General features: G+C 44.5%; 2 protein-coding genes across 2 annotated transcripts; both read left to right on the top strand.

Annotated features, from left to right (window-relative positions):
* Positions 1 to 1,016: 1,016 nt before the first annotated feature.
* Positions 1,017 to 9,632, top strand: vps11 (VPS11 core subunit of CORVET and HOPS complexes). The gene is made up of 16 exons (XM_041052120.1): positions 1,017 to 1,186; positions 2,161 to 2,309; positions 2,407 to 2,542; positions 2,638 to 2,801; positions 3,034 to 3,281; positions 3,990 to 4,191; positions 4,298 to 4,449; positions 4,628 to 4,814; positions 5,015 to 5,158; positions 5,271 to 5,468; positions 5,612 to 5,773; positions 5,933 to 6,066; positions 7,096 to 7,298; positions 7,414 to 7,585; positions 7,846 to 8,068; positions 8,227 to 9,632. The coding sequence occupies exons 1-16, from the start codon at positions 1,045 to 1,047 to the stop codon at positions 8,389 to 8,391; spliced, it is 2,781 nt and encodes a 926-aa protein (XP_040908054.1). The 5' UTR covers positions 1,017 to 1,044; the 3' UTR covers positions 8,392 to 9,632.
* Positions 9,633 to 11,513: 1,881 nt separating this feature from the next.
* On the top strand, positions 11,514 to 23,867 carry hyou1 (hypoxia up-regulated 1). The gene is made up of 24 exons (XM_041052189.1): positions 11,514 to 11,701; positions 12,864 to 12,939; positions 13,094 to 13,187; positions 13,306 to 13,384; positions 13,500 to 13,654; positions 13,922 to 13,998; positions 14,112 to 14,293; positions 14,922 to 15,037; positions 16,720 to 16,906; positions 17,044 to 17,178; positions 17,463 to 17,545; positions 17,719 to 17,851; positions 18,001 to 18,188; positions 18,436 to 18,574; positions 18,750 to 18,807; positions 19,214 to 19,290; positions 19,446 to 19,604; positions 19,710 to 19,876; positions 19,963 to 20,050; positions 20,212 to 20,468; positions 20,600 to 20,684; positions 21,019 to 21,280; positions 21,409 to 21,516; positions 22,163 to 23,867. Exons 2-24 carry the CDS (start codon positions 12,870 to 12,872, stop codon positions 22,210 to 22,212), a joined length of 2,949 nt encoding a protein of 982 aa, XP_040908123.1. The 5' UTR covers positions 11,514 to 11,701; positions 12,864 to 12,869; the 3' UTR covers positions 22,213 to 23,867.
* Positions 23,868 to 24,327: the final 460 nt, after the last annotated feature.

Below are 24,327 nucleotides of genomic sequence, written 5' to 3' on the forward strand. Positions count from 1 at the left end.
AAACATTTAAAAACACACACCTGTGTATATTAGGTCCCGCAATAGACACTGCATGTAAGGACAAAAACCAAGACATTAAGTCCAGGGACCTCTCTGTAGACCTCCTCGATGGGTGCGATGGTATAAAACCATATTTTAAAGCTTTGAGTATTCTCAGTAGCACGGTGGTCTCAATAACTGTGAAGTGAAGAAGTCTGGAACCCACAGGACTCCTCCTAGAGTTGACCTGGTTAATACCATCTCTATGGTGAAGCATAGTGGTGGCAGCATCATGCTTCTGGGGGCTTCTCAGTGGCAGGGACAAGGACACCAGTCAGAAATAAGGAAGCATGGAGCATGAGACTTGAGACTGGGGTGACGGTTCACCTTTCAGCACAACAAGGACACACACTTCAGGACAAGTCTCTGACTGTCCTTGAGAGGTCCAGCCAAAGCCCAGACTTAAACCCCACAGAACATGTCTGCAGAGACCTGAAGATGGCAGTTCACAGAAGCCTCCCATCTAATCTGACGGAGTGTCAGAGGATCTGCCAGTAAGAATGAGATAAACCACCCAAATCCAGATCTGCAAAGCTTATGGAGACTTACCCAAGGAGACTCAAAGCTGTAAATGCTTCCAAAGGGGCTTCTACAAAGTACTGACTTAAGGCTCTGGATACTTTAGTAAATGAAAGATTTAAGTTTTTGAGTTGTAATGATTTTGCAAAAATTTTGGAAAAACATTCTCAGTTTGGTATTATGAGTTATTGAGTGTAGGTTGATAGGCAAAATTGCTGTTTAATCCATTTACAATTAAATCTAAAACACAAAGTGTGCAGAAAGGGAAGGGGTCCTGCAGCCAGTGCACAGGTCAGTTAATTATTATTATTATTATTATTATTATTATTATTATTATTATTTCGGTTGTATTATGTAGTTAATTTAAAAAAAAAAAAAAGCGTTGATAGAACGAGGTTCGACAGAGAATAGGAAGCCGGTTTACTCACGTGACTTTTGTGTCACATGACAGCACACAGCTCGAGCTGCTTGGCTAACGCTAACAAAATGGCAGCATTCTTACAGTGGAGAAAATTTGTCTTCTTTGATAAAGACACGGTGAAGGATCCTGTGGACAATGGCAAAAACTTCGTTCTTCCAAGCGGAATATCGACTTGTGACTCCGGCCGGGGTCACGTCGTTCTTGGAGATATCCTTTAACAGGCACTAATTAGCTAACTCGGCTAATGTTATGCTAGGTTACTGACAGCTGATGCTAGCCACGACTTTGCTAATGTGAAAACAAACCTCAAACTGAGCTTATTTGGTATCTGTCTTAGAAATGAATGACTTCTGACTTAACAACAACTCGAAGCAGTGAGCTGAGGAACAAACGGTGGAGCTAGACTCTGTTCTGTTGGTTGGTTTTGGAAACAGCGTCACACCAAACTCTATTTAAAAATCTGAGATTCCTCGGGTGCTGGGAACTACTTTCCACTTCGGTCTAAATTCTACACACTGAACAGTAATAAACCATTTAAATAACTAATGCTGGAATTAACCTCCATAGCATCGTTAATTGAACAAACTCTCTTCTTTACAGCCAGGACAGCAAACAGAGTGATTTGATTTAATGGTGGACATTGTTTTTGAAATATTGGACGTTTCTCGTTAAGCTGAATCTTCAAGTGGTTCTTGACAAGCCAACATTACACTGTCAAATATGTGTATGAGCTTTGTTATAATACTCCAGGTACCAGTGGGAGTGATACAGCAGTGACAGATTTGCATTAATAGTTTTTGAATTTGTTGAAACAAACAAACAAAGAGTGCTTAGCATGGGGATCTGTGTAACACTGGAAATTTATAACAAGATCCACTGAGAGGCAAATCCCCTCTTTTAAAGTAGGACATGTTCCAGGCATGCATGTACAGCTTTTGTATCTTTGGAGCAGAGAAACCACAGCTAAAAACCTTTATGCAACACTACCTTACAGAAATATAACGTTATAGGAAATGGTTATTAGAATTAGGATTGAAAGGAAGTTGTTTGTTAAGTATTCAGTGATTGACAGTCTAGCCTTTGGTTTCCGTACTCTAAAATGACCACTCTTGATCTGTCACACATGGCATGTATTTCTTTCTACAGCTACATATCACTGTCCTTAACATCCATAATCTTACATATGGAAGGAAAGATCTGGCTTATGACGCGCTCCCTTCAGTTGACGTTTTTTCAGGCCTACAAGTTGCGGGTAACACACCTTTACCAGCTGAAGCAGCACAGCATCCTCGTATCAGTGGGGCAGGATGAACAAGGAATAAACCCTCTAGTAAGTGTGCAGTTCTCCAGAGAAGCGGAAATAAAGAAAATGTATGTCAATTATTTTAATGGACCACAACTAAACTGAAGTGGTGCTCATTTCCCAGGTAAAGGTCTGGAACCTAGACAAGAGAGACAGTGGAAATCCTCTCTGCACAAGGATTTTTCCTGCAATTCCTGGCAACAAACCGACTGAAGTGTCTTGTCTCAGTGTACACGAGAACCTCAACTTCATGGCCATTGGTAAGACGCAGGGAAAGGATCTCCTTTCTGCACAGTAGCCCAGCATTCATTGTCTTTTCCTCCCAGATTGTAATGGGTGTTGTGCTTCTTGACAGGCTTCACAGATGGCAGTGTGGTTTTGACCAAAGGTGATATCACCAGAGACCGTCACAGTAAAACTCTGACTCTGCACGAGGGAAGCAGCCCAGTCACGGGCCTCGCCTTCCGCCAAGTGGCAAAGGTCACACATCTGTTTGTTGCCACTCTGGAGAAGGTCCACGTAAGTGTGACAGCTCCCAGAACACGGGGCTGCAGGGAGAAGATAAACCCTCTCAACTCTAGAGCCTCGTTTTCAGCTTAGCCATCATGTATCTGTCAGTTAGTCCAGCAAGTTGAAAATAAAACCTCAATCTTTCAACTTTCAGTCCTTTAGTCGAACTTGTGAGCCTCCATTCAGGAGGCTGCTGCTCTTTGACCTCCAGTTAAGTCCTTTCTTGTCTCCCCTTGCTCAGTGCTACACCCTGTCCATCAAGGAGTATCCGAAAGTAGAGCTGGACACGCACGGCTGTGCCCTGCGCTGCTCCTCCCTGGCAGATCCCTCCCAAGATTCCCAGTTCATCGTGGCTGGTGATGAATGCGTGTACCTGTACCAGCCTGATGAGCGAGGGCCCTGCTTTGCCTTCGATGGGCACAAGTTGTTGGCGCACTGGCACCGTGGATATTTGTTTTTACTCATCAGGGATGCAAAGTCACCCAACAAGTAAGGACAGCACTGAAAGAAGGAGATGAAGGTGTATTGATTATTGTGGGGATAAAGTAATGGTGGAGCGAGTTTGTTAACACGCTCGGGGCTGTGTTTTTGATTTGTCACAGCTGAATGACCATTGCAGGAGAGGAAACAGTGTTTGAAGCTTGACATCTGTTAAAAGCAGGTTTAAACCTGCTGCACTGAGACACAGAGGGAGAAAGACTACATCCAGATCAAAGCACAGAAACACTGACGTCTTCATGGTTCATTCAATAAAACAATTCAGTGACAGCAGTACAACTATTGCACCAAATTCATCTCATGGGTTTTAGCTTTGTTTTCCTCAGTAGCCTCCTGCTCCCTCAGTTTCTCCTGGCTGTTACTGGTTCACAGCAGCTCCAGTCCATTGCTCTCTACAACACCATCTCGAAAATGTGCTGCGCATTTGGGTTTTTACCCCAAGTGCAACATGCTTGAAAGTTTCACCCCAGTGCAGCAGATGTAGCTGTCCCAGTATTACCAGTATAAAAATATTTGACTGACTGATTCCACAAGGTGAAAATGAAATGGTTTTATCACCGGATTTAGTTCCAGCAATTACTAAGCAGCTTGTGTGAAAAGTGCCCTCAGATTCTGACTTCTGTTATGACTCGGTGCTGCCTCAATAAGACTGAGGCTTGTTTCCTGTGAGACAGTTGACAGTGTTACCTCTCTGCTCAGGTCGGGGTTTGGCAGCAGGGAGAGCTCTCCGTCAGAGAAACAGCTCCTGACCATCTATGACCTGGACAACAAGTTCATCGCATACAGTGCCTCTTTTGACGATGTCATCGATGTCGTGGCAGAGTGGGGCTCCTTCTACATCCTGACCAGAGACGGGAAAATGTTTGTCCTTCAGGAGAAAGACACGCAGACCAAACTGGAGGTGAGTCCAGAGGCCTGGAATTGATGTTCCCGTTATAAAACCAACTCATGGAGTATTGTTACTGTGGATCAGGGAATAAGGTTGTTTGCCTTGTTTGTCTTTTAAGATGCTGTTTAAAAAAAACCTGTTTGTGATGGCCATAAACCTGGCTAAGAGCCAGCACCTGGACAGTGACGGGCTGTCAGAGATCTTCAGACAGTACGGTGATCACCTCTACCTTAAAGGAGACCACGACGGTGCCATCCAACAGTACATTCGGTAACTGCACCTCTAAACGTTTGCCAGGGGGTTAAATGTTTGACTAATCTAGCGCACTGTTTACTATCACATCATGTAGAAGTGTTAAAAATATGCCAGAGGGGGAGCCATGATGACTTTGTGGTCTTGGTTTATGTTCAAATAGTCATTCTATAATCTGGCTGTATTTTTCCCACAGCACCATTGGAAAACTGGAGCCATCGTACGTCATCAGGAAGTTCCTGGACGCGCAGAGGATCCACAACCTGACAGCTTATCTGCAAGCCCTGCACAGGCAGTCTCTGGCTAATGCTGACCACACCACGCTGCTGCTGAACTGTTACACCAAGCTGAAGGACAGCTCCAAGCTGGAGGAGTTCATTAAGGTGACTGACCGGTACAAGTGAGCGTGGAGGATGTAGGTTTTAGAGATAAATGCAAATGAACTAATGCAGTGAAATCTGCCTCCTTTTTTAGGATGACAGGAGCAAATATACTCAGTGGTTTCCATCACAGAACAGATGGGTGTTTCTAAATGAACAGGTCACTAATGGCTGCACTCTCTTCCCACACTGTATTTCAACAGAGCAGTGAAAGTGAAGTCCACTTTGACGTTGAAATCGCCATCAAGGTTCTTCGGCAGGCGGGCTATCACAGCCACGCTGTTTTCTTGGCTGAGAAACACATGCATCATGAATGGTACCTGAAGATCCAGCTGGAGGACCTCAAGGTAAATTACACTTTAGAGTTTTTACTACTATTAAGAATAATATTGAGGTTATTCAGGTTGTCTCTTGCGGCTGCTGAGAACTGAGATGAGTTACTCTTTCCTGGATGTGCAGAACTACCAGGAAGGGTTACGTTACATCGGACGTCTGCCCTTCGAACAAGCTGAGAGCACCATGAAACATTACGGCAAGACGCTGATGCACCATGTTCCCGAAGGTACCACTCTGCTCCTGAAGGGCTTATGCACCAACTACCAACCCAGCGGAGACATTGCTGAAAAAGACAGCCCCGAGAGGAGTCGGGTCAATAAGGTCAGTCTGCAGTGCTGCTGTCCTCCTTCGTGTATAGGGCTAATTTCTGACACCTGCTGCGCTAATAGGACTGAGGTCCTGAAATTACCGTGTTTATCAGAAAAGTTCTTATAAACAATGCTCCATATTTGTTTTGGTTTCAGGCAAACTCTGAGGAATTCATCCCAATATTTGCCAACAACCCTCGGGAGCTGAAAGCCTTCCTGGAGCACATGATCGAGGTGGATCCCCGTTCTCCTCAGGGTGTGTACGACACACTGCTGGAGCTGCGGCTGCAGGACTGGGCTCATGAAAAGGACCCAGAGGTCAGTGCAAAACACACACACACACACACTGGTTATGAGTCCTTGCATAGTATGTTTAAAATACAGTTTGCAGGAGGTGGAAGTTGCTGTGTGATTGTGTCATTCCAGAAAATTAGAAATTATTTTAACTCGTGTTTTTCTAATGCTTATGTGCTGCAGAGAAAAAAGGTCCTGCAGGGGGAAGCTGTGTCGCTGCTGAGGAGTGACAACACTGTGTTTGATAAGGCCCTGGTCCTCTGCCAGATGCACAACTTCAAAGAAGGCGTCCTCTACCTTTATGAGAAGGGCCAACTGTAAGTGAGGGAGACCTCTGAATATGTACGAAGCCAGTTCATGTGACAGTGAAGCACATTGTAGCGTCTCATTACTCACTGCTTCCATGTGACACATGAAGCTGAATGAAGAGCCTAAAAGTGTCCCAGTAACAAAACAAGAAAGTTGATAGGGGATGTGTAAATATAGGTTTATCAAATTAATCGCAGTCACAAATCATATGATTAATGTGTACGAGCACATCCATCTGCCAATTCATACTTTCATATTTTTCATTAAGGCCAAGTCAAAGTCTGAAGAACATTCAGAGATTCAGATTCGATTCCTGCTCACACAGCAGGTCTAAGATGTGTTGAAGACCTGCTGTTGAGGTCAGCCTCTTTTCGCTTTGACTTTCTCGCCCGACTGACTGCAGGATATTTGCATCCACAATTTGTTGATGCTTAGTAGAATCTCCTCCTTTGTATCTGTGCAGTGTTTCCTGTTCTACTGGCTGCACACTAACCACATGTGGTCCAGCCATGTGCTAGGTAAAACAGCAAAACAGCTGCTTCTTATCCAGATGTTTGTTTTGCAGACTTGCATTGATGATGCATTGGTTGTTGTGATGAGATCTCGGGTAAGGTTTCCTTCCTCCCTGTTGGTGCATCGGTGCTGCACGGTGATACCACTCCTGGGTCAGGAGTGGTAATGCACCTTCCTGCAGCTCCTCTGCAGTTGTTTGTGGGTTTGGTTTTGGCCTTTCACCCTCAGCAGATGCACAGGATCTTGGTCTTCCACGTGGTGAAGACTGTGAAGAGTCTGGAAACAAGCTGACAATTTCTAAAGACCTGCCTCACAAGTCCTAACCAGTTAATGAATGAAGGCATTTTTAACATCTAGTTGCTACAGGGGTTGTATGTATTACTTTATATATGAAATTTGCCCTGTGGCCAAACTTTTGCACATAACTGTACCACTTGTTTGTCGGGGGTTTTCTTACCTGTTCAGATCCAATGTATGTAAAGTTTTAATGTCATAACTTCTGTAAATTGCACATTTGTGTGCAGGTACCAGCAGATCATGCACTACCACATGCAGAATGAGGAGTATGGAAAAGTGGTAGAGGCCTGCAAAAGCTACGGGGACAAAGAGGGCTGCCTCTGGGAGCAGGCGCTGGGATACTTTGCCAGAAAAGAAGAGGACTGCAAGGCCTACATCAGTGAGGTCCTGCATCACATCGACCAAAACAACCTGATGCCTCCGCTACTCGGTGAGCTAGTGAACATTAGATTTCATACCCCTCGAAGAACATCGAGATCTCTTAGTGTCAGTATCAGATGTTTTTTTGATAATAGGATGTTTTTAATTTTTTATACGGGCTGTAGTGGTGCAGACCCTGGCACACAACTCCACGGCCACGCTCTCCGTCATCAAGGACTACCTCATCAACAAGCTGCAGAGGGAGAGCCAGCAGATAGAGGACGATGAACGCAAGATCCGCCAGTACCGTGAGGAAACAGCTCACCTCCGCTCTGAGATCCAGGAGCTCAAAACAAGGTCGGTCACACGAAGGGTGGGGCTTTGGTCTTGAACAGCCGGGGTGCATATTTATGATTCCAAGGTCTTCTTTTAATTGATAAACAGGAGCAGTTGTACCAGTTTTATACTACAGTGCTGTCATCCTCATTTTTGTGACTTTTATCGCTACAGCCACTGTAGCTCAGGGGGGTGGAGGTGGTGGCAGACAAGAGCCGGTAAACAACTTGTACTGACGTGACTACAGAAGAGACAGATTGACTGTAAATATCTCCACACAGTGCCAAGATATTCCAGAAGACCAAATGCAACATGTGCAACAGTCCCTTGGAGCTGCCGTCTGTTCATTTCCTGTGCAGCCACTCCTTCCACCAGCACTGTTTCGAAAGCTATGCTGAGAGCGAGGCCGAGTGCCCGACCTGCACTCCAGAGAACCGTAAAGTCATGGACATGCTCCGTGCCCAGGACCAGAAACGCGACCTGCACGACCACTTCAACAGACAGGTAATAATAACTGAGCTCTAACTAGAACAAGTCTGCTTTAATCTAATAATCTGCTTCACTCATGCCTGGGGGCGGGGGCGGGGGTAAAGTTCTGCTAATTTTATTTTAGCAGTTGACTGATAAAATTCAAGTTCTTGTGTCTTTTCCATGGTTTTCAGTTACGCAGCTCTAATGATGGTTTCTCAGTCGTGGCCGACTATTTTGGTCGAGGGGTGTTTAACAAACTGACTCTGGTCACCGACCTGCCCGGCAACAAAACTGTTGGGAGTCTAGAAGTCAACCTGCAGAGAGACCTTCTCATCCACACCAAGAGAAACTGCTAGAAAACTCAGCTTGTGATTATGGTCTGAATCCTACCCCGAGCGGGCGCTTTGCGTCCGGCTTTGACCACATGCTTTACTGCACGGGGCGCCACTTTGTTTGGCAGCGAATGCATTTGCCTGCTTTTAGTACCTGTGGTGGACCTATTAGCATAATTGTGTTCCTAGTCTGAGTCATGATTCACTGGAGACTGTATAAATGTACGTTTACTTTAAAACAAGTCTTAAAACCTTGCTGAATCACACCTTGGAGAATTTTGATTCAGTGTGTTTGCTTGAACTCATGTAACCTTGCACATAACACTCAAATATAGTTCAACCGTCTGCCATTAATAAAGTTATTTGATGTCCGTCACTCTAACTTGAGGAGTAAAAGAGTGATTAAAGTCCTTATTGAGTGTATTTCTTTGATGTAGCGTTGTCTCTTGGCTTTATTGGTTTTGCAGAGAATTGTCTGCCAGTGTAGATCTTTAAAGATACACGGAACTTTTCAATGACATCGACTATCACATCAGAATATATTACATTACGTTACACTATACAGTACACCCACCCTGACCAATCTGCAGCTATACAACCCCCGTATGAAGCAGGGTGTAATGTGACGCATGACCGTCGCAGACCAGTGAGTCTCACTCATTTGGAGACACTGACCCAGTTGTCTTCTGCTCATGTCTCCTGCATCCAACACGTGGACTGCGAGAACCGACTGTTCACCTGCTATCTAACCTAATCAATAAATCCCAGAGCCCGACATGTGCTGTTGTTAAAGATAATCTGTTATTCTCTTCATCTGTGAGTGGTTGTTATGTTATTTGCACTGATGCTACAGCCTCTGTACGAAAACAGCCTGTAAACCACCTGTTCTGTGATGCTCCAGCTTACACTGAGCAGTGCGGACTCAGTATTTTTGTTGGTAGAACCTTTTGTTAAGAAGCTGACGTTCCTCCACTTTGTAGTGTGAGGGACGTGAGATGTAGTGTGCATGGAACCGGTGCCACCTGGTCTTTGTAATTTTCTATGCACCTTTCAGATGCTAATGGGGAGAATTTTTGATGATCAAAGTTTCCAGTCACTGCATATGTGTCTTAATGATGTGTTTGTTCTCTCGTCCTCTTTTGAGCTGTATTAACAAAGGCTGGAGATGATACTGCAGAACCTCCAGGAAAACTTGGGTTGTGTTTCACGCTATCATTTTTTTGTGTTGTAAAAAATGAACTGTTAATAAATATCATAACACATAATTACCACCTAATTTTGTATTAGATCTTTTGAATAATTTTATTTCTAACAATTAGAACAACGTTAACGCTTCTCTTTGGAACTTGCAGTTTTGTAGGCCTCATTGAAAGGAATTTTTTAAGTAAAATAAATCTTATTTAGAAATTAATTTGATTATGGTAAATACCAGGGAAAATATATTGTGCTGTTTATCACAGGTCACTTAGAGTCAAAGTACAGAAGGAACATTTTATTTTGAAACTCCTCAAATTTTTAAACAGTGGTACAAAACAGTGTCTGTGGTCAAAGCTGACCATTATAAATACATTAATCAAGTAAACACATAGGGACAAACTATTAACACATGAAAATGTAGCCAGTCAGTCAATCAGCCATTATATGGTAGTTATATAACTATCGTAATATGACATGTTTTGCAGGTTTTGCATATGCAAATATGTGTGTAGCATTTCAGGCATATGATGTTGGTTTTTACATCTCTTGGTGCACAGACTGTGCTCCTCATCCTCTTATCTCTTTAGTCTGTTGTAGAGCTAAAGTATCTCATTGAATCTGGCGGATGCTGGTGTCTGAGGAAAGAGGCATCAATGTGGCTTTCCCCAGCTCATCCAGGATCCAACCTGGATTCACCTTGGCCTCCGCTCTTCGTGTCATGGATTCCACAAGATGTTGAAAACGTTCCTTTGAGATTCTGGGTGGGGGTATGCAAGCCTGTGGTTCAGCCATCCACTGGCAGCGGTCATTACTCCACTACCAAGTCCACCTCTGCCTAACGAGCCTTTATAATCCAATGACTCCTCAAACATGGGGCCAGCCAGCAAGAAGACCTACCTGTAAGAATGCAGGCCATCAGTCAAATCCTCACCACCTCTCACACTACCCACCCCAGACCAGGGGAGAGTAAACAGGTGTGTGGTACCTGATTTGAAGTGGATTGGCATGTGGTGGTTTCTTGGGTGTGGTCACCTGCAGTGCTGCCTCCTTTGTCTCCTCTTCTTTCAGCCTATCCTTTACAGCAGGGCTAGCTCATAAATCTTATTCTTTTTGTTCATTTCTTTTAGTAGCTTATGAAACTACTTGTAAAAGTGCTTGAATTGAATAATTTGGCTGTTGAGTGTGTTTAAATGGGATGTTTGCAAAATGAATGTGATAATCCTGTGATTCCTTTTAGATTTCAAGGAAAAGTCATATCCCTCTGATTTATTACTGCAAATAAGCTATCTTCTTTTTTAAATGGATTTTTACAACAATTTTACATCTACTTGATCAAATCAAACTAAAGGTCTTTCTGTTTAATACAGTTTTTACCCCTCCTTTATCTTTTCTTTTTGCTGGAGACAGGTCATCTCAATATTCATGTGTGTCAATCAATTAATTTTAAGCAGGCATGTGGTTTTCTCAGACTTTACCTGGAAATGTCGTCATTCTGATCAACGCCCACAATCTGCACGTGGACCAATCGGACGCAGCCAGAAATCGTTTTTCGACGCCACTCACTTCACGTGGACCAATCACGAAGCAGTGCGTGGAGTGAGGTGGGCGGGCCCTGGATTGGATGGTCATCGCTTGTTGTTGCACCAATCGTAAAAAGAGACGGAGTTAATTACCGGAGGCGAAGGGGTCTCCCTTTCAAAACAAGAGTACATAATTTGTCTGCTGCCACAAGGTATCAAATACACGTAATCTTTTAACAATTGTTTCGCTGTTATTGTCAAATGAGCAACTTTTTTTTCATTCAGAGACAAACAGCCGTGTACTCAAGTTGGTAGCAGTCTCTGACTGTTGGTCTACGGGTGTTTTATTCTTAAACTGTAACCGGATACGGTATGTTTGCTTGTAGGTAGCTTGCCGTTAGATTTTCACCCAGCAGCAGCTTGAGTGGATCCAATGAGGTGACGCCGCGTTCCGGGCCCGACCGCTGAGAGCGAGCCGGTGATAAGGGGAAGTAAAAAACTATCAAGCGTGAACAACAAAGAGGCTCTGAATCAAGGTTGAAGCAAGAAAAGTAACCTGAGAGTCCGCGCAGTCCGCTGGCCCCTTTCACACTTTGATTTGTGCCGCCTGGGGAAAGGTAGGTTCACGCCACAGCACAGTGTCAATCATGCTTCCTTTACTGATGGTTGTGTGACAGTGAGCTAGCTAACAGTAGCTGTCAACTTGTGCTCGTGCTATTTCTTCCAGCGTAACAGTGCTGGCTTTTTTTTTTTTTTTTTTTTAAATTTGGAGAGGTCCACAGATGGCACGCGCTGTCCAGCTGTGTTTGAACGGAGCGGCTACCGGTGAACGGTGTAACGCTTAGCACTAATCGCTGTATCTAACTTAGCTGTCTAATACATATCAGCAACTTAGCCAGTGGCCAGCCAGCTCGTGCAAATGATTTCCAGAAGCTCAAAGACTCATTCTGTCTTTAATCATGAGGGTTTGAGTTGTGCATCCATCTTGCATTCATGCGTCACTGCCTCAGCGGGGGCTAGAAGTTTCTATGCAGATTGTCTGATGTTCTCTCCGGTAAAACACACAGTGTTGTGTGTTTTTTTTTTTTTTTTTTTTTTTGATGTACTCAGTCTCAGAGTGTGGAGCTCTGGCTCCACTGTGCATCTGCTTTAAAAAAAAAAAAGAAGAAAGAGAGGAAAAGAAAGAAAAAAGCATATACTGTGAGTGTAGAGTGGTTCCTTACAGATACTAAAGCTTTAGCTGATAAAGAAGCTGGCCAGTGGTATTAATGCCACGTGTTTGGGACTGCCCACGCCTATGTGAATGGGGATCAGGTGTATTAGATGCTTGGCATATCCTTGGGCAAAGGCCATGGCCACACTTGGCTATGGCACTTCCTGTCTGCTGTGAGTTAATCGCAGCCTCATTAGCTCCAAAGGACCATGAGGGAACATAAACAGGGACTGGACGTTCATCAGAGAACCCAGTTTGATGCAGCCGTCCCTGTTTCTGCTTGTGGAGAAGCCCTGTGAAGAAATCGAGCTGGGGCGTAGAAGCACAAAGAGCAGGTTTTGCCTTTTCATGCACACCTTCTCCCAACACAAAGACAGTGGACAGAGAGCACCTCTGCAGCGCAGATGGATGGACAAAGATTAAAAGAGATTTTTTTAAAAAAAGTGTTACTGATAGTGGTGTGTGTTCCTGTTAAATAAATGTGGATGAGGTTGGGACAGGTAATGACCTGTTCAGTGTCTTTTTTTTTTTTCCTCACATAAACGTTCACCTCTTTGTCTTTATAGCTCATCATGGGGGGGAGGAAGCTGGCCCTGTTTGCTCTCTGCGGCCTTGTTCTGGCAATGTTGCCTTCTCACACAGGTAATACGATCCATCAGCTTATGTAGACACATTTGCCTAACATGAAGCACTAATTGTAGTGGCAGGCGGTGCTGTTAACCAGGCATAGTTCACAACACTGCCATACTGGTGAATACATGCAGCTTGATGTAGCACATGTCTTTGTGTGTCGCAGTGACTGTAGCTGTCATGTCAGTGGACCTGGGCAGTGAGTGGATGAAAATAGCGATAGTGAAACCCGGCGTGCCGATGGAGATTGTTCTCAACAAGTGAGTATCATGGTGGCACAGTGAGAGCACACACCAGGTTCAGATGTTAGAGGAAATGAATACAGTGTGAAATTACACTTCAGAGTTAATTACTGTGTCTGTTGTCTTTATTCTTCAGGGAGTCGAGGAGGAAAACACCAACGGTCGTATGCCTCAAAGAAAATGAGAGACTTTTTGGAGACAGTGCTCTCGGAGTGGTATGACTTTTTGTCAAACTCCTTACTTACATTGTTCAAACATTCAGATCACCTCTAAGTGATATAGATCTTCTCCTTGCCTGTTATTAATGGTAACGTATTGTGCCCTTTTCAGTCTGTGAAGAACCCCAAAACTGTTTATAGGCATCTTCAAAGCCTTCTTGGCAAAAAGCGCAATAACCACCAGGTGGCGCTCTACGAGAAATGGTTTCCTGAGCACCAGCTGCAGGAGGACCCAGTGAGAGGCACCGTTTACTTTAAAAACTCAGAGTGAGTCCTTTTATTTGTCCCCCGCTCCACATTTCACTTTCTCCTCATACAGCACAAACATGTATGAAATCTTTTTCCCCATTCATTGGTAACTTTGAGTCTTAAATAATTTATGATTTTCACTTCTGAAAACATTTTCTTTCTTTTACTGCTCATAGAGAATCTTTTCTAATAATGTAATGGATGATAGCAGGTTTAGCATAGACAGAAACACAGCACTGTTTAGACAGAGGCATCTAATCCGGTTTTCTGCTTTTTGTGTTCCAGAGAAATGCAGTACACACCTGAGGAGCTCCTGGGAATGGTGCTCAATTACTCCCGTGGGCTGGCTCAAGACTTTGCAGGTCAGTTGGCTCAAGGAAGAAGATGCATCACTGTGTGACATTTTCGAATATGTCAAGCATATTAATTTGTTTGTTTTTTTTTGTCCCCTCCGCCTAATCTCTCCAACTCCCAGAACAACCAATCAAGGACGCAGTGATCACCGTCCCAGCCTTTTTCAACCAGGCAGAGCGCAGGGCAGTCCTGCAGGCTGCACAGATGACAGGTCTAAAGGTCCTTCAGCTCATCAATGACAACACGGCTGTGGCCTTGAACTACGGGGTCTTCAGGAGGAAAGATATCGATAGCACAGCTAAGGTGCACGTTCAGCATTACTCCTAAATACACCATAAAGAATCAGTGTGGTGATATTCTGTAGTCAACAATTCACTATTCTGTCTTATAGTCGACAAATCCCACGTGCAGACCGGAACTAACAGTGAATGTATCCCACTAATAGGCATTGTTCATTCATTATCACGAACACACACGCTACTAGTTTATTTTGACTTAGTCCCACATAAAGCATTATGCTGCCAGAGCACCAAATGTAAATGAATCTGCTGCTGAAAATAGTCCCTGAACACAAATGCATCATTTCCTATTGTTTGAGTTATGTCCTATAAGAGCAGCTGTGAGCAGCTGTTTCAGGAAATTACTGAGACTTTTATAGAAACCAATGGGCTTGAAGCTGGGAGCCTCAGACAGGGTAGGAAAATCAAAGTGTTGAGAGGCAGATTAACACATTGCTGGTTTTGGTCTATTCAAGGGACCTGTTGACAATAACAGAAATATAGATTAATTTCAGATTAATCCTGAATTGTATTTTACTGTGAAAAGCAGCTTTGTGTTTAGAGTCATCTGTAACTGTGTAGGGAAACAAACTTAACTAGACTACAGGTGACTAACAGAGTTGCTGAACATCTCTGATCTTGTTCCCTTCCAGAATGTGATGTTTTATGATATGGGCTCGGGCAGCACCACCGCCACCATCGTCACATATCAGACAGTCAAATCCAAGGATTCTGGCACCCAGCCCCAGTTACAGATCCGAGGCGTCGGGTGAGTCCGCTGATCCTCGATGTTGCATCACAGCCGCTTCTATCAGCAAAGAGTTCACTCTGTCTTATGGCACAGAGAGACCAGCCTCTCACTGTCAGGTCCGTTGTTCTTGACAGTGGAGTTGTCACCACTGGCTCATTCATCCTCCACCTGCTCACGTCCACCTGCCTCGTAGCAGGTGCAACAGCTGCGGCCAAATTTTGCCAGCTCCTGTTAGCCACCACAAGAACATAGAAGTAACTCTGAACCAACTGACTAGAGGCTGCTGTAAATGAACACGGTGCACAGACACGATCTTCTACTTCATTTAACGAAGCTAAACTTCCCACCTGCTGAGCGGGTCACCTAGCTGATTAATCCGAGGTTACTTTGGCAGTGTTCTGGTTGGGAAGCTGCTCCTCAGACAGAGACACACATCTGTGTGAAGCCGAGCCTTTCTGTGGTTGTTGTAGCTGAGAGGAGCTACTCGGAGGTTGGCAGGGCATGTGATTGGCTGAGGGGTGAGGGGTGGTGACTGTTGGCAACTCCTCGGTTCATTCATATGATCATCAGTTTCATAATATCTCATTCATTTGGCCAGATGTGAGGATATCAATGCTAAAATGCACTTTAGTAAATAAAGGGAAGATGAAAAGGAAGTGCACGAAGTGGGAAGTGAGCAGCTGAACACAGGGGTCAGAGCGGTGCTTCCTGCTGACGTGACTTCTGAACCTGTGCTTACTGAATGAAATCTTGTCATGTTGAGTGTTATTGTCAGTGCAGACTGTTACATGCACCTGTAATACAAACAGGTACATGATTGTCAAATTGGAAAATTCTAACCAGTGCTGGTTTCTCTCTGATTGGTTAGAAGAGCTCACAAAGCCTCTGACAGAACTTCTCCACATTAAACGATTAAACGGAGACGATTAGAAAAAAAGATTTGTACTGTAGCTTTAAACATTCGAAATGAACTCCTGACAAGGTCTCTGATTTAAATGTTTCATATAGCATTTACTGAGCGAATTAACATTTTGAGGTGTTTTTTTTTTTTTTAATAAAAGGAGACAGTTGGACTTTTTATTTCCAATAATCTCAGTGAGTCTAAAGATTGAATACTTATTCAGTTATTCTGAGCTGCAGCAATGGAATAAAAGTGTAATATAATGCTGAGTTATATGTTGCTCATCACTGGGTCCTATAGAGCGATGAGTTCATTTTCCCAGTGTGCTGACTGGCCACTGGGCAGGTGTTATTGACACACATTTTTGATCTGATCCTCTGAACTGAACCTGCTCCAGAGCAGGAAGCTGTGCAGTATAAGTTACCGTGGTGATCTGCCCCAGTGAAAAGTTAGCCTGCTTTCTGATATCAGAAAACCTGAGATAGGTCCAAAGATCACCTGCCGCCTACAGTAATCTCTCTTCATAACACAGGCCTCAGGATTTTGGTTACACTTAGCATGCAGGGGGAGCTGTAATGTTTCATCTTAATATGCACAGATAAGGATTAGAGCTGCTGCATGCGGGTGTGTTTCTCCTGACGTGTCTTTGGATCGAGTAGCCAGTAAATGTTTCTTTCTCTTGATTGTTGGTCAATTTGAAAAAAATAAAAGAGGGGGAAAAATGTCTTTTCCACTCCTCAGAAATGCTTCATAAGCCTCCATGCAGATGAAGGTATGCAACTGTTATTCTGGGTTCTAGGTTTGACCGTGGGTTGGGGGGCTTTGAGATGGACCTGCGTCTCCGGGACCACCTGGCCAAACTGTTCAATGAGCAGAAGAAGAGCAAGAAAGACGTGAGGGAGAACCACCGGGCCATGGCCAAACTCCTCAAAGAGGCTCAGAGGCTCAAGACGGTGCTCAGTGCAAACGCAGACTTCATGGCCCAGGTGAGTTGTGCATCTTGTTGTCGTGTTGTTGCATGACAGCGGTCCCATCAGTGACACAGACTCTAGTCCAGATGTGGATTCAGTACCACTGCAGTAAAAAAAAAAGAGTGTGGTTTTTTTTTTTTTTTTTCTAACAGGTGGAAGGTTTGATGGATGACATTGACTTCAAAGCTAAAGTGACGAGGGCTGAGTTTGAAGAGCTGTGTGCTGATCTTTTTGAGAGAGTGCCCCTCCCGGTGCAGGACGCCCTCACCACTGCAGAGATGAAGCTGGTCAGTATCCTCTCTGCTTTTCTCTGCCAGTCTGCCAGTCTGCAGCTTGGTCTACTCCACATGACGGAATAAGACGAAGCTTTAATGATCCCTGTCAAACGATTTGGCTGTTTGTGTGTGTGGACCCAGGACGTAGAAAAGCTGGATTAGAACAGGAAAAGATCATCAGACTGTGTCTTTGCATAGAAATTCTGAAAATGAAATGTTATTGTAAGGCAAAATTCCTTTTGGTTTTGTCTGTATTACCGCTGTGAATCTTGACTTGTTATATTTCTGAAAAACAGGATGAAATTGAGCAGGTGATTTTAGTTGGCGGCTCCACCCGGGTCCCCAAGGTTCAGGAAGTGCTTCTGAAAGCTGTAGGGAAGTAAGTGTCAACCGCAGAGATGCTGCTCTGATTTGAATAACTTTCACTTTCAAAAATGTAAATGAAAAACGTCATCCTTCCACAGCAGAAACTTTGATTCAACTTTCTTTTCTCCATGGACTTAATAAGGTTGAGAAACAGCTGCAGTTGTGACGGTGTGCTTTTCCTTGCAGAGAGGAGCTGGGGAAGAACATCAATGCAGATGAGGCAGCAGCCATGGGCGCTGTCTACCAGGCCGCTGCCCTCAGCAAAGCCTTCAAGGTCAAACCTTTCCTGGTCCGAGACGCAGCTGTCTTCCCCATCCAGGTCAGTGCAGGTCGTTCTCTGACTCATGCTGCATTTTAACAACACTCAGCTATGGAAGTGATGACGTGTGTCCAGAATCTAAATGTGGTGTTTGAATTACCCTCATTGGTTCACTGTTAAGAAGAATTTGTGATCTGGACTAAAATCAGGTGGAGTTCACCCGTGAGACGGAGGAGGAGGAGGGGATCAAAACCCTGAAACACAACAAACGTATCCTCTTCCAGAGGATGGCGCCCTACCCCCAGCGCAAGGTCATCACGTTCAACCGCTACAACAGCGACTTTACTTTTGACATCAACTACGGCGACCTCAGCTTCCTGAAACCGGATGATCTCAGGTTGGGTATCTGCTTGCTTTAGCACTTTTTGTCTCCTGCAGCTCTTTCCTTTTTCAGCACAGAGATTGGGACAGTTTAACTGTTCATGACATTTGACATAGATAATGGTTTCACTTTTAAGGTGAAATGTGTGATCCTGTCCAAGCTGTTGCTCTGACTCATATTCCCTCATGATTTAAATGTATTTATTAAATATATATAAATGTTTGACCCGTTCTCCCTGTCCCCTCTCTGTCGTGTGTTGCAGTGTGTTTGGCTCTCTGAACCTGACCACGGTCAGACTGTCTGGAGTGGGCAGCAGCTTTCAGAAGCACACCGACGCCGAGTCAAAAGGCATCAAAGCCCATTTCAACATGGACGAAAGTGGAGTGCTCCTGCTGGATCGGGTCAGTTCCACTTTTCCACCGATTCAGCCTCCTTACTGAACATTCACACAGTGGGACCAGTAAACGTCTCAGAAACAGTTCTGACATGTTCTACAGACAAAAACAACAAAAACACAAAAAAACCCTCCACAGCCTTCAGGGGAAAACATTTCACTGTTGTGATTTTCATTCGCAGGTGGAATCTGTCTTTGAGACAATTGTGGAGGAGAAAGAAGAGGAATCGACATTAACTAGTAGGTTTAGCAAGCATGTGTTTGTAACCTCAGTCAACCAAAATCTGTGATATGTGGAGGAGACCATATCTTTGCAGCACAAAGTCAGTTGTTGATATTATGGTGGAAACGTGGTTGTGTGACACAGTAAATCTGTAGATGTGTTTTGTTAAATCAGCTTAAAAATGTGTATAAATCAGTAATGTGGTTAAAGCAGGAACGTTCTGCACTGATCTGTACATGATGTTGGTGATTTCGTTCAGTATGTGCTACCCGCTGTATTCTGCCTGTTTGTGTGGGAGACATCAGATTACCGGAGCTCATTAATCTTGTCGCCTTCTCACTGATTCGTTCAACACTAAGACTTATGTTAGAGTAAATCTGACTTATCGTTCTGTAACTGAGCTGACACTTTGCTGCCTTTCAGAACTGGGTAACACAATATCCACCTTGTTTGGAGGAGGATCCTCAGAACCTGCCCCAAATGTAACTGAACCTGTCCAGGTAAGTGCAGCTGCATCCCATGGCACCACACAGTGCCATGTCTATACAGCGAAGTCTGTCTGAAGTCTAGATTTTCCATTTAGGAGGCGTCGTTGTTCACTCATGCCTGGCCTGAGATCACAGCTGACATTGTTTTCCTGATTTGTCATGTGCAGGACGAGGAGGAAGTGCCCCCAGAGTCCGGAAAAGATGACAAGGAGGAGGCTCCGAAGGAGGAAGCTGCCCAGGAGAAGCAGGAGGATTCAGAGAAAAGTGCAGGTGAAGAGAAAAGCCAGGAGAAGACAGAGGAAGCAGGAAGCAAGACTGATGCCAAAGTAAGATGTGTCTGAGAAACACTTTCAAAGCTCGTGTAGTCTCTCTGGTGTAAACCTATAGATAAGAGAGACTCCTGAAAGTAACCATGTCCCTGCTGGTTGAAGGAGGAAAAGGACGGAGAGAAATCTGGAAATGCTGAGGCAGAGAAGGACGTGGAGAAGAAGGCAAAACCCCAGAAGAAGACCAAGATCTCTGAAGACATCACGGTGGAGCTGGTCATCAACGACGTCTTCGATCCAACTGCAGACGACGTTGCTTCCTCTCAAAAGAAGTAAAGCAGCGGGTTTCTTTTTCTTTCCAGCTTTTGTGCTGTTTGCTCCTCACTTCCATCTCAAACGTGCCGTCGTATCTTTTCAGGCTGCAAGATCTGACCGACAGAGACCTGGCCAAACACGAGAGGGAAAAGACACTCAACAGTCTGGAAGCTTTTATCTTTGAGACTCAGGTAAGCAACAGGAACTTCCTGAGATGAGATGTTTGGAGATGACTTTGGAGTTGCCATTGAATCCTTGATCCAAGCCAACATCCTAGATTTTAAATCCTTTAATATAACGAGAGAGAGAGAGAGAACAGACGGTGCTTTACTTCACAATGCCATTTCTCCAGGACAAGCTGTACCAGGAGGATTACCAGCAGGTGGTGTCGGAGGAGGAGAAGGAGCAGATCTCTGCCAAGCTGACCGAGGCGTCGGAGTGGATGGACGAGGACGGTTACACGGCCACCACCAAGCAGCTCAGAGAGAAGCTCTCCCAGCTGAAGAGCCTGTGCAAGGACATGTTTTTCAGGGTGGAGGAGCGACGCAAGTGGCCGGACCGCCTGGCCGCTCTGGAGAGCATGCTCAACACCTCCAGCTTCTTCCTCCGGTGAGTGTTGAAAAGGGAAAACAGCTGAAAAGAGGAGCAAGAAGAGGAGATTTAGTTGTTGTTCTCTCACACAGAAATTGTGTTTTCAAAATGTAGTTAGCTTAACGCAGCCGTTATTTTACCTGTTAAAGGAGCGCCAAGCTGATTCCAGAGGACGACCAGATCTTCACTGAAGTTGAGCTGAACACGTTAGAAAAAGTCATCAATGAAACGACGGTAGGTGGTGAATGCGTTGATGCTCACTCACTCACTCCAGTTCAGTGATTGTCACCTTCTTCATTTAGTTTCCTGGAAGTTGTTTGCCGAGTATTAAACCTCTGTAGTTTTGGGTCAGAGGTCAAAATGAAAGCAGCAGAGGGTGAGATGTCCTGACTCTTTGTCTCCAGTATGGGTCAAATCCCACATATTCCATACTGCAGCTCAACAGTGTCTTTGTTTAGACCCTCCTTGCCTGGATTGTGATCTCCGTCCATCATAATCCAGGCTTCTCCTTATTGTGTCGAGCAAACTGATCTACATGTGTCAAATCTCTCTCTCTCGTCCGCTCCAGACGTGGAAGAACGAAACGGTAGCAGAGCAGGAGAAACGCTCGCCAAAAGAGCGGCCCATCCTGCTGTCCAAAGACATCGAGTCCAGGCTGGCCCTGCTGGACCGAGAGGTCAACTACCTGCTCAACAAGGCCAAGTTCGCCAAGCCGAAGGCTAAACCCAAGGCCAAGAACAGCACCAGCTCAGAGAAAAGCAGCAAGGCCAACAACACAGCCGAGGAGAAAGTCACCCCCCCCACAGAGGAGAGCACGGACACAAAGAGCGGTGGGTCAGACAGCACAGAGCACACGTGGCAGTGATTGTCCCACTGAGGACGCGAGGGGAGAATCAGAGCTGTAATAAGGCTGAAAGTCTCATGTATTATTTTGTTTTTTGGTTCTCTTTGAGTACAGAAAGCCCAGAGGAGGTGCAGCCGGGCGACGCCCCGCCCACCGAGGAGAACGCTGCACACACAGACTCAGACAGCCAATCACAGCCCACAGAAGAAACGACAACCACAGGTCGGTCTGCCAAACCTGTTGCTGATAATGGAGGAGAACTTTAGGGCATGGACAAAATGATCACAACCATCACACTAAAACACTAAAAGAAAAAAAAAAAAAAACCCACAGGCTGAGACATCACCGCTGAACTGAATGAACTTCTAACAGACACACGCACAATTTCAACACAAATGGAAAATAGGGTTTCTAGTTTAATGCGAGTCAGAGTCCAGGCGGGGTGTGAGTCAGTGAGTGGTAGCTCCTTTGTGCAGCTGTCGGCTCATCCATCCTCCAGCCTTATGAAAGGTGTTGTCACATGACCTGTAGTTAACTCCAGCCTCTGATTATAGACAAATAAAATAAATAAATTGAGTTGATTTGTACAGCAGCTGTGGCAGTGTGCACATGAAAAGAGTTATTTGTTTTTGTTGGTTATTTTGGTTTACAGTGGAAGAAGTGTTTCATGATTCGGATTCAGCAGGTCAAACAGTCTGCTGCGTCTCTGGTCCCTGAAACACAGAGCTACAGCTGATTTTTTTCTTTTTTCTCCTGCTGACATTTTGAGTGTATGCTTCTCTGTACTCATGAACAGAGCTGATGTAATACCTCAGTCATTCAGTCGCATACATTCATTTTTCTTTCCCGTCTTTGTCCTCGTTTTCAGGACCAGTGGAGAACGCCCAACCTGAAAACCACATAGATGATGAATTATAACATCTGGAACTGGAAAAGAAAATCACTATATTTATTGACAGTGTATAAATGTTCAAGTTCCTTCGCGCTTTGTTTTTTGTTTCCGTTTGGGGTTTTCTTCTTCTTTTTTTTTCCCCCCTTTCTTTTTGTTTTATTTGGTTTTCGTGCCCCGTTTGTTGAACTGCCGGAAGCTGATTGGATGAGGATCGGGGAGACTGCCCATCCTGTTCCCTGTTCACCTCTTCTGTCCTTCATGGATTCCATAAGCAGTGGACACCCAAACACCACGAGGAGCCGGTTCAACGAAAAAGAAAGACCATCTGCGCCGTGAGGGAGGCACACTCCAGACAAAACACCTCCAGATCGCATCCAACAGAATGATCTCATCAGCACTGGTATGGACGGAGATGTAAGCTGTGCGTGGCCACGGTGAAATAACTGTGGACATGTGATGAGGATGAGTGCCGTTACAACTTTTCACTTCCTGCTTTGTCCCTGCCGCGGCGTGTTGTTTGGAGGTTAGTATTTGCCCTCTGCTTTACTCACATTACAAAGTGCACTGGAGATTTTTTTTTTTTTTTTTTTTTTTTGGTCCTCCAACCCCCAGAAATGTATTTTGCCATATAAACTGTAGGGAAATTTATAGACAACAGACAAAAAGTGGAAGCAAATCCCATATAAACATAGTATATTTCAAACTGTATTGTAAGTAGAGTCAGCTGGTTTCAAAGGAAATCACCTTTAATGTGGGGAATCCTAACTACTGATGGGGCTGCAGGGTACAGTATGGGACGTCATGCTATAATTACTGACTGGGCTTTTAGAAGCAGCTGCTCAGAAGTGGCTGTGAAATCACAGACTAAATTCTACTAAAACACGAAGGGTGGAGAAAGAGGGCTGAAGCGGAGCTGCTGAGGGTGTGAGTCACTGACATTTTCATTTTTGTAGTTTGCTTACTTGATGGAAGAAATGATGGTGAATGTTCAATATGGCACAGCCCCTGAAGTTCGTATTCACTCCCGGCATTTAGAGGTGTTTTTTTTTTTATTTTCTAATTATTGACTGAATAGAATCAAGATTACCTCAACAAAAAAAAAATGGCAGCACAGGTTTGGGTCCATCACAGAGCAGTTAGTGCTGGTGGTTGACTGCTCGGGTGCTCCTGTGCACACACTCTGAGAACTCACTGTAAATCTGAGTTGCCAAATAGGGATGATGTAAAAATCGAAACGGCGTCTCCACATACTCGCTCGCCATCGTTCTGATCCACTCAAGACCAATTAAAGTGACCGATGAATTCAGTTTCCAGATGCTAATACAAACCTTTGAGAAGTGTTTGGGTGACAGGGGATAAAACTCCACGTTTTCAAAGTCCCGTGAGCTGCTGATCGTCGGAGAAGAGGCTGTGTTTTAGTGTTGTTGCTGTTCTTTACCTCAGCACGTCCTGTGGTGCAGATTCATGCTCAGACGTTGGCTCTATATTTTTTTTTTTTTTTTTTTTTCAGAACGGGGGCGGGGGATGGTTTGTGGGATTGGATCAGAAGTTTGGGTCAGTTGTGTGCTTCTCTGTTTCTCAGCACTTTGGATTATTTCAAGGGAGAACTGAAAAAAATAAAAAATAAAACAAAACAAAACAAAGAAAGCCAGGAATGGAAGACGCAAACAATGTTGTGTTTCTAAACTGTTAATAAAAAAATCTTTTTGTTTTTAATTTGATTGATCGTTAACGTTAATGTGCTAACGTGATTACTTGGTCTGCCTTGACAGAAGTGTTCACACTCTGCTGTGACACTTGAAATTGAGCTCAGGTGCCTCCATTTCTCTTGACTGGAGTCCACCTGTGGCGTAGCTGATTAGACCTGATGTGGAAGGACACACACCTGTCTATACAAGGTGTCACAGCTGAGAATACACATCAGAGCAAAAACCAGGCAGGAGCTGCTTGATTGTGTGGAGACTCAGATCTGCCTCTGTGATTCTAAAATGTGTGGAACAACCAGGACTCTTCTTAGATCTGACCAATCAGAGCAATCAGGAGAGAAGGGCCTTGGTAAGAGAGGTGGCTCAAGGTCAGTCTGGCTGAGCTCCAGAGATCATGTGTGGCGATGTGAGATACTGCAGTGATCTGATCTTTAC

The sequence above is a fragment of the Toxotes jaculatrix genome, chromosome 12, assembly GCF_017976425.1.
Source record: "Toxotes jaculatrix isolate fToxJac2 chromosome 12, fToxJac2.pri, whole genome shotgun sequence".
NCBI lineage: Eukaryota > Metazoa > Chordata > Actinopteri > Toxotidae > Toxotes > Toxotes jaculatrix.

Excerpts from the sequence above, each read along its gene's own strand:
- vps11 (XM_041052120.1), top strand. The coding sequence starts at position 1,045 with ATGGCAGCATTCTTACAGTGGAGAAAATTTGTCTTCTTTGATAAAGAC. Across the intron at positions 2,310-2,406 it reads AACAAGGAATAAACCCTCTA|GTAAAGGTCTGGAACCTAGA; the intron begins GTAAGTGTGCAG and ends CTCATTTCCCAG. Across the intron at positions 5,469-5,611 it reads AGAGGAGTCGGGTCAATAAG|GCAAACTCTGAGGAATTCAT; the intron begins GTCAGTCTGCAG and ends TTTTGGTTTCAG.
- hyou1 (XM_041052189.1), top strand. The coding sequence starts at position 12,870 with ATGGGGGGGAGGAAGCTGGCCCTGTTTGCTCTCTGCGGCCTTGTTCTG. Across the intron at positions 20,469-20,599 it reads ACCTCCAGCTTCTTCCTCCG|GAGCGCCAAGCTGATTCCAG; the intron begins GTGAGTGTTGAA and ends TACCTGTTAAAG. Across the intron at positions 21,517-22,162 it reads AGAAGAAACGACAACCACAG|GACCAGTGGAGAACGCCCAA; the intron begins GTCGGTCTGCCA and ends CCTCGTTTTCAG.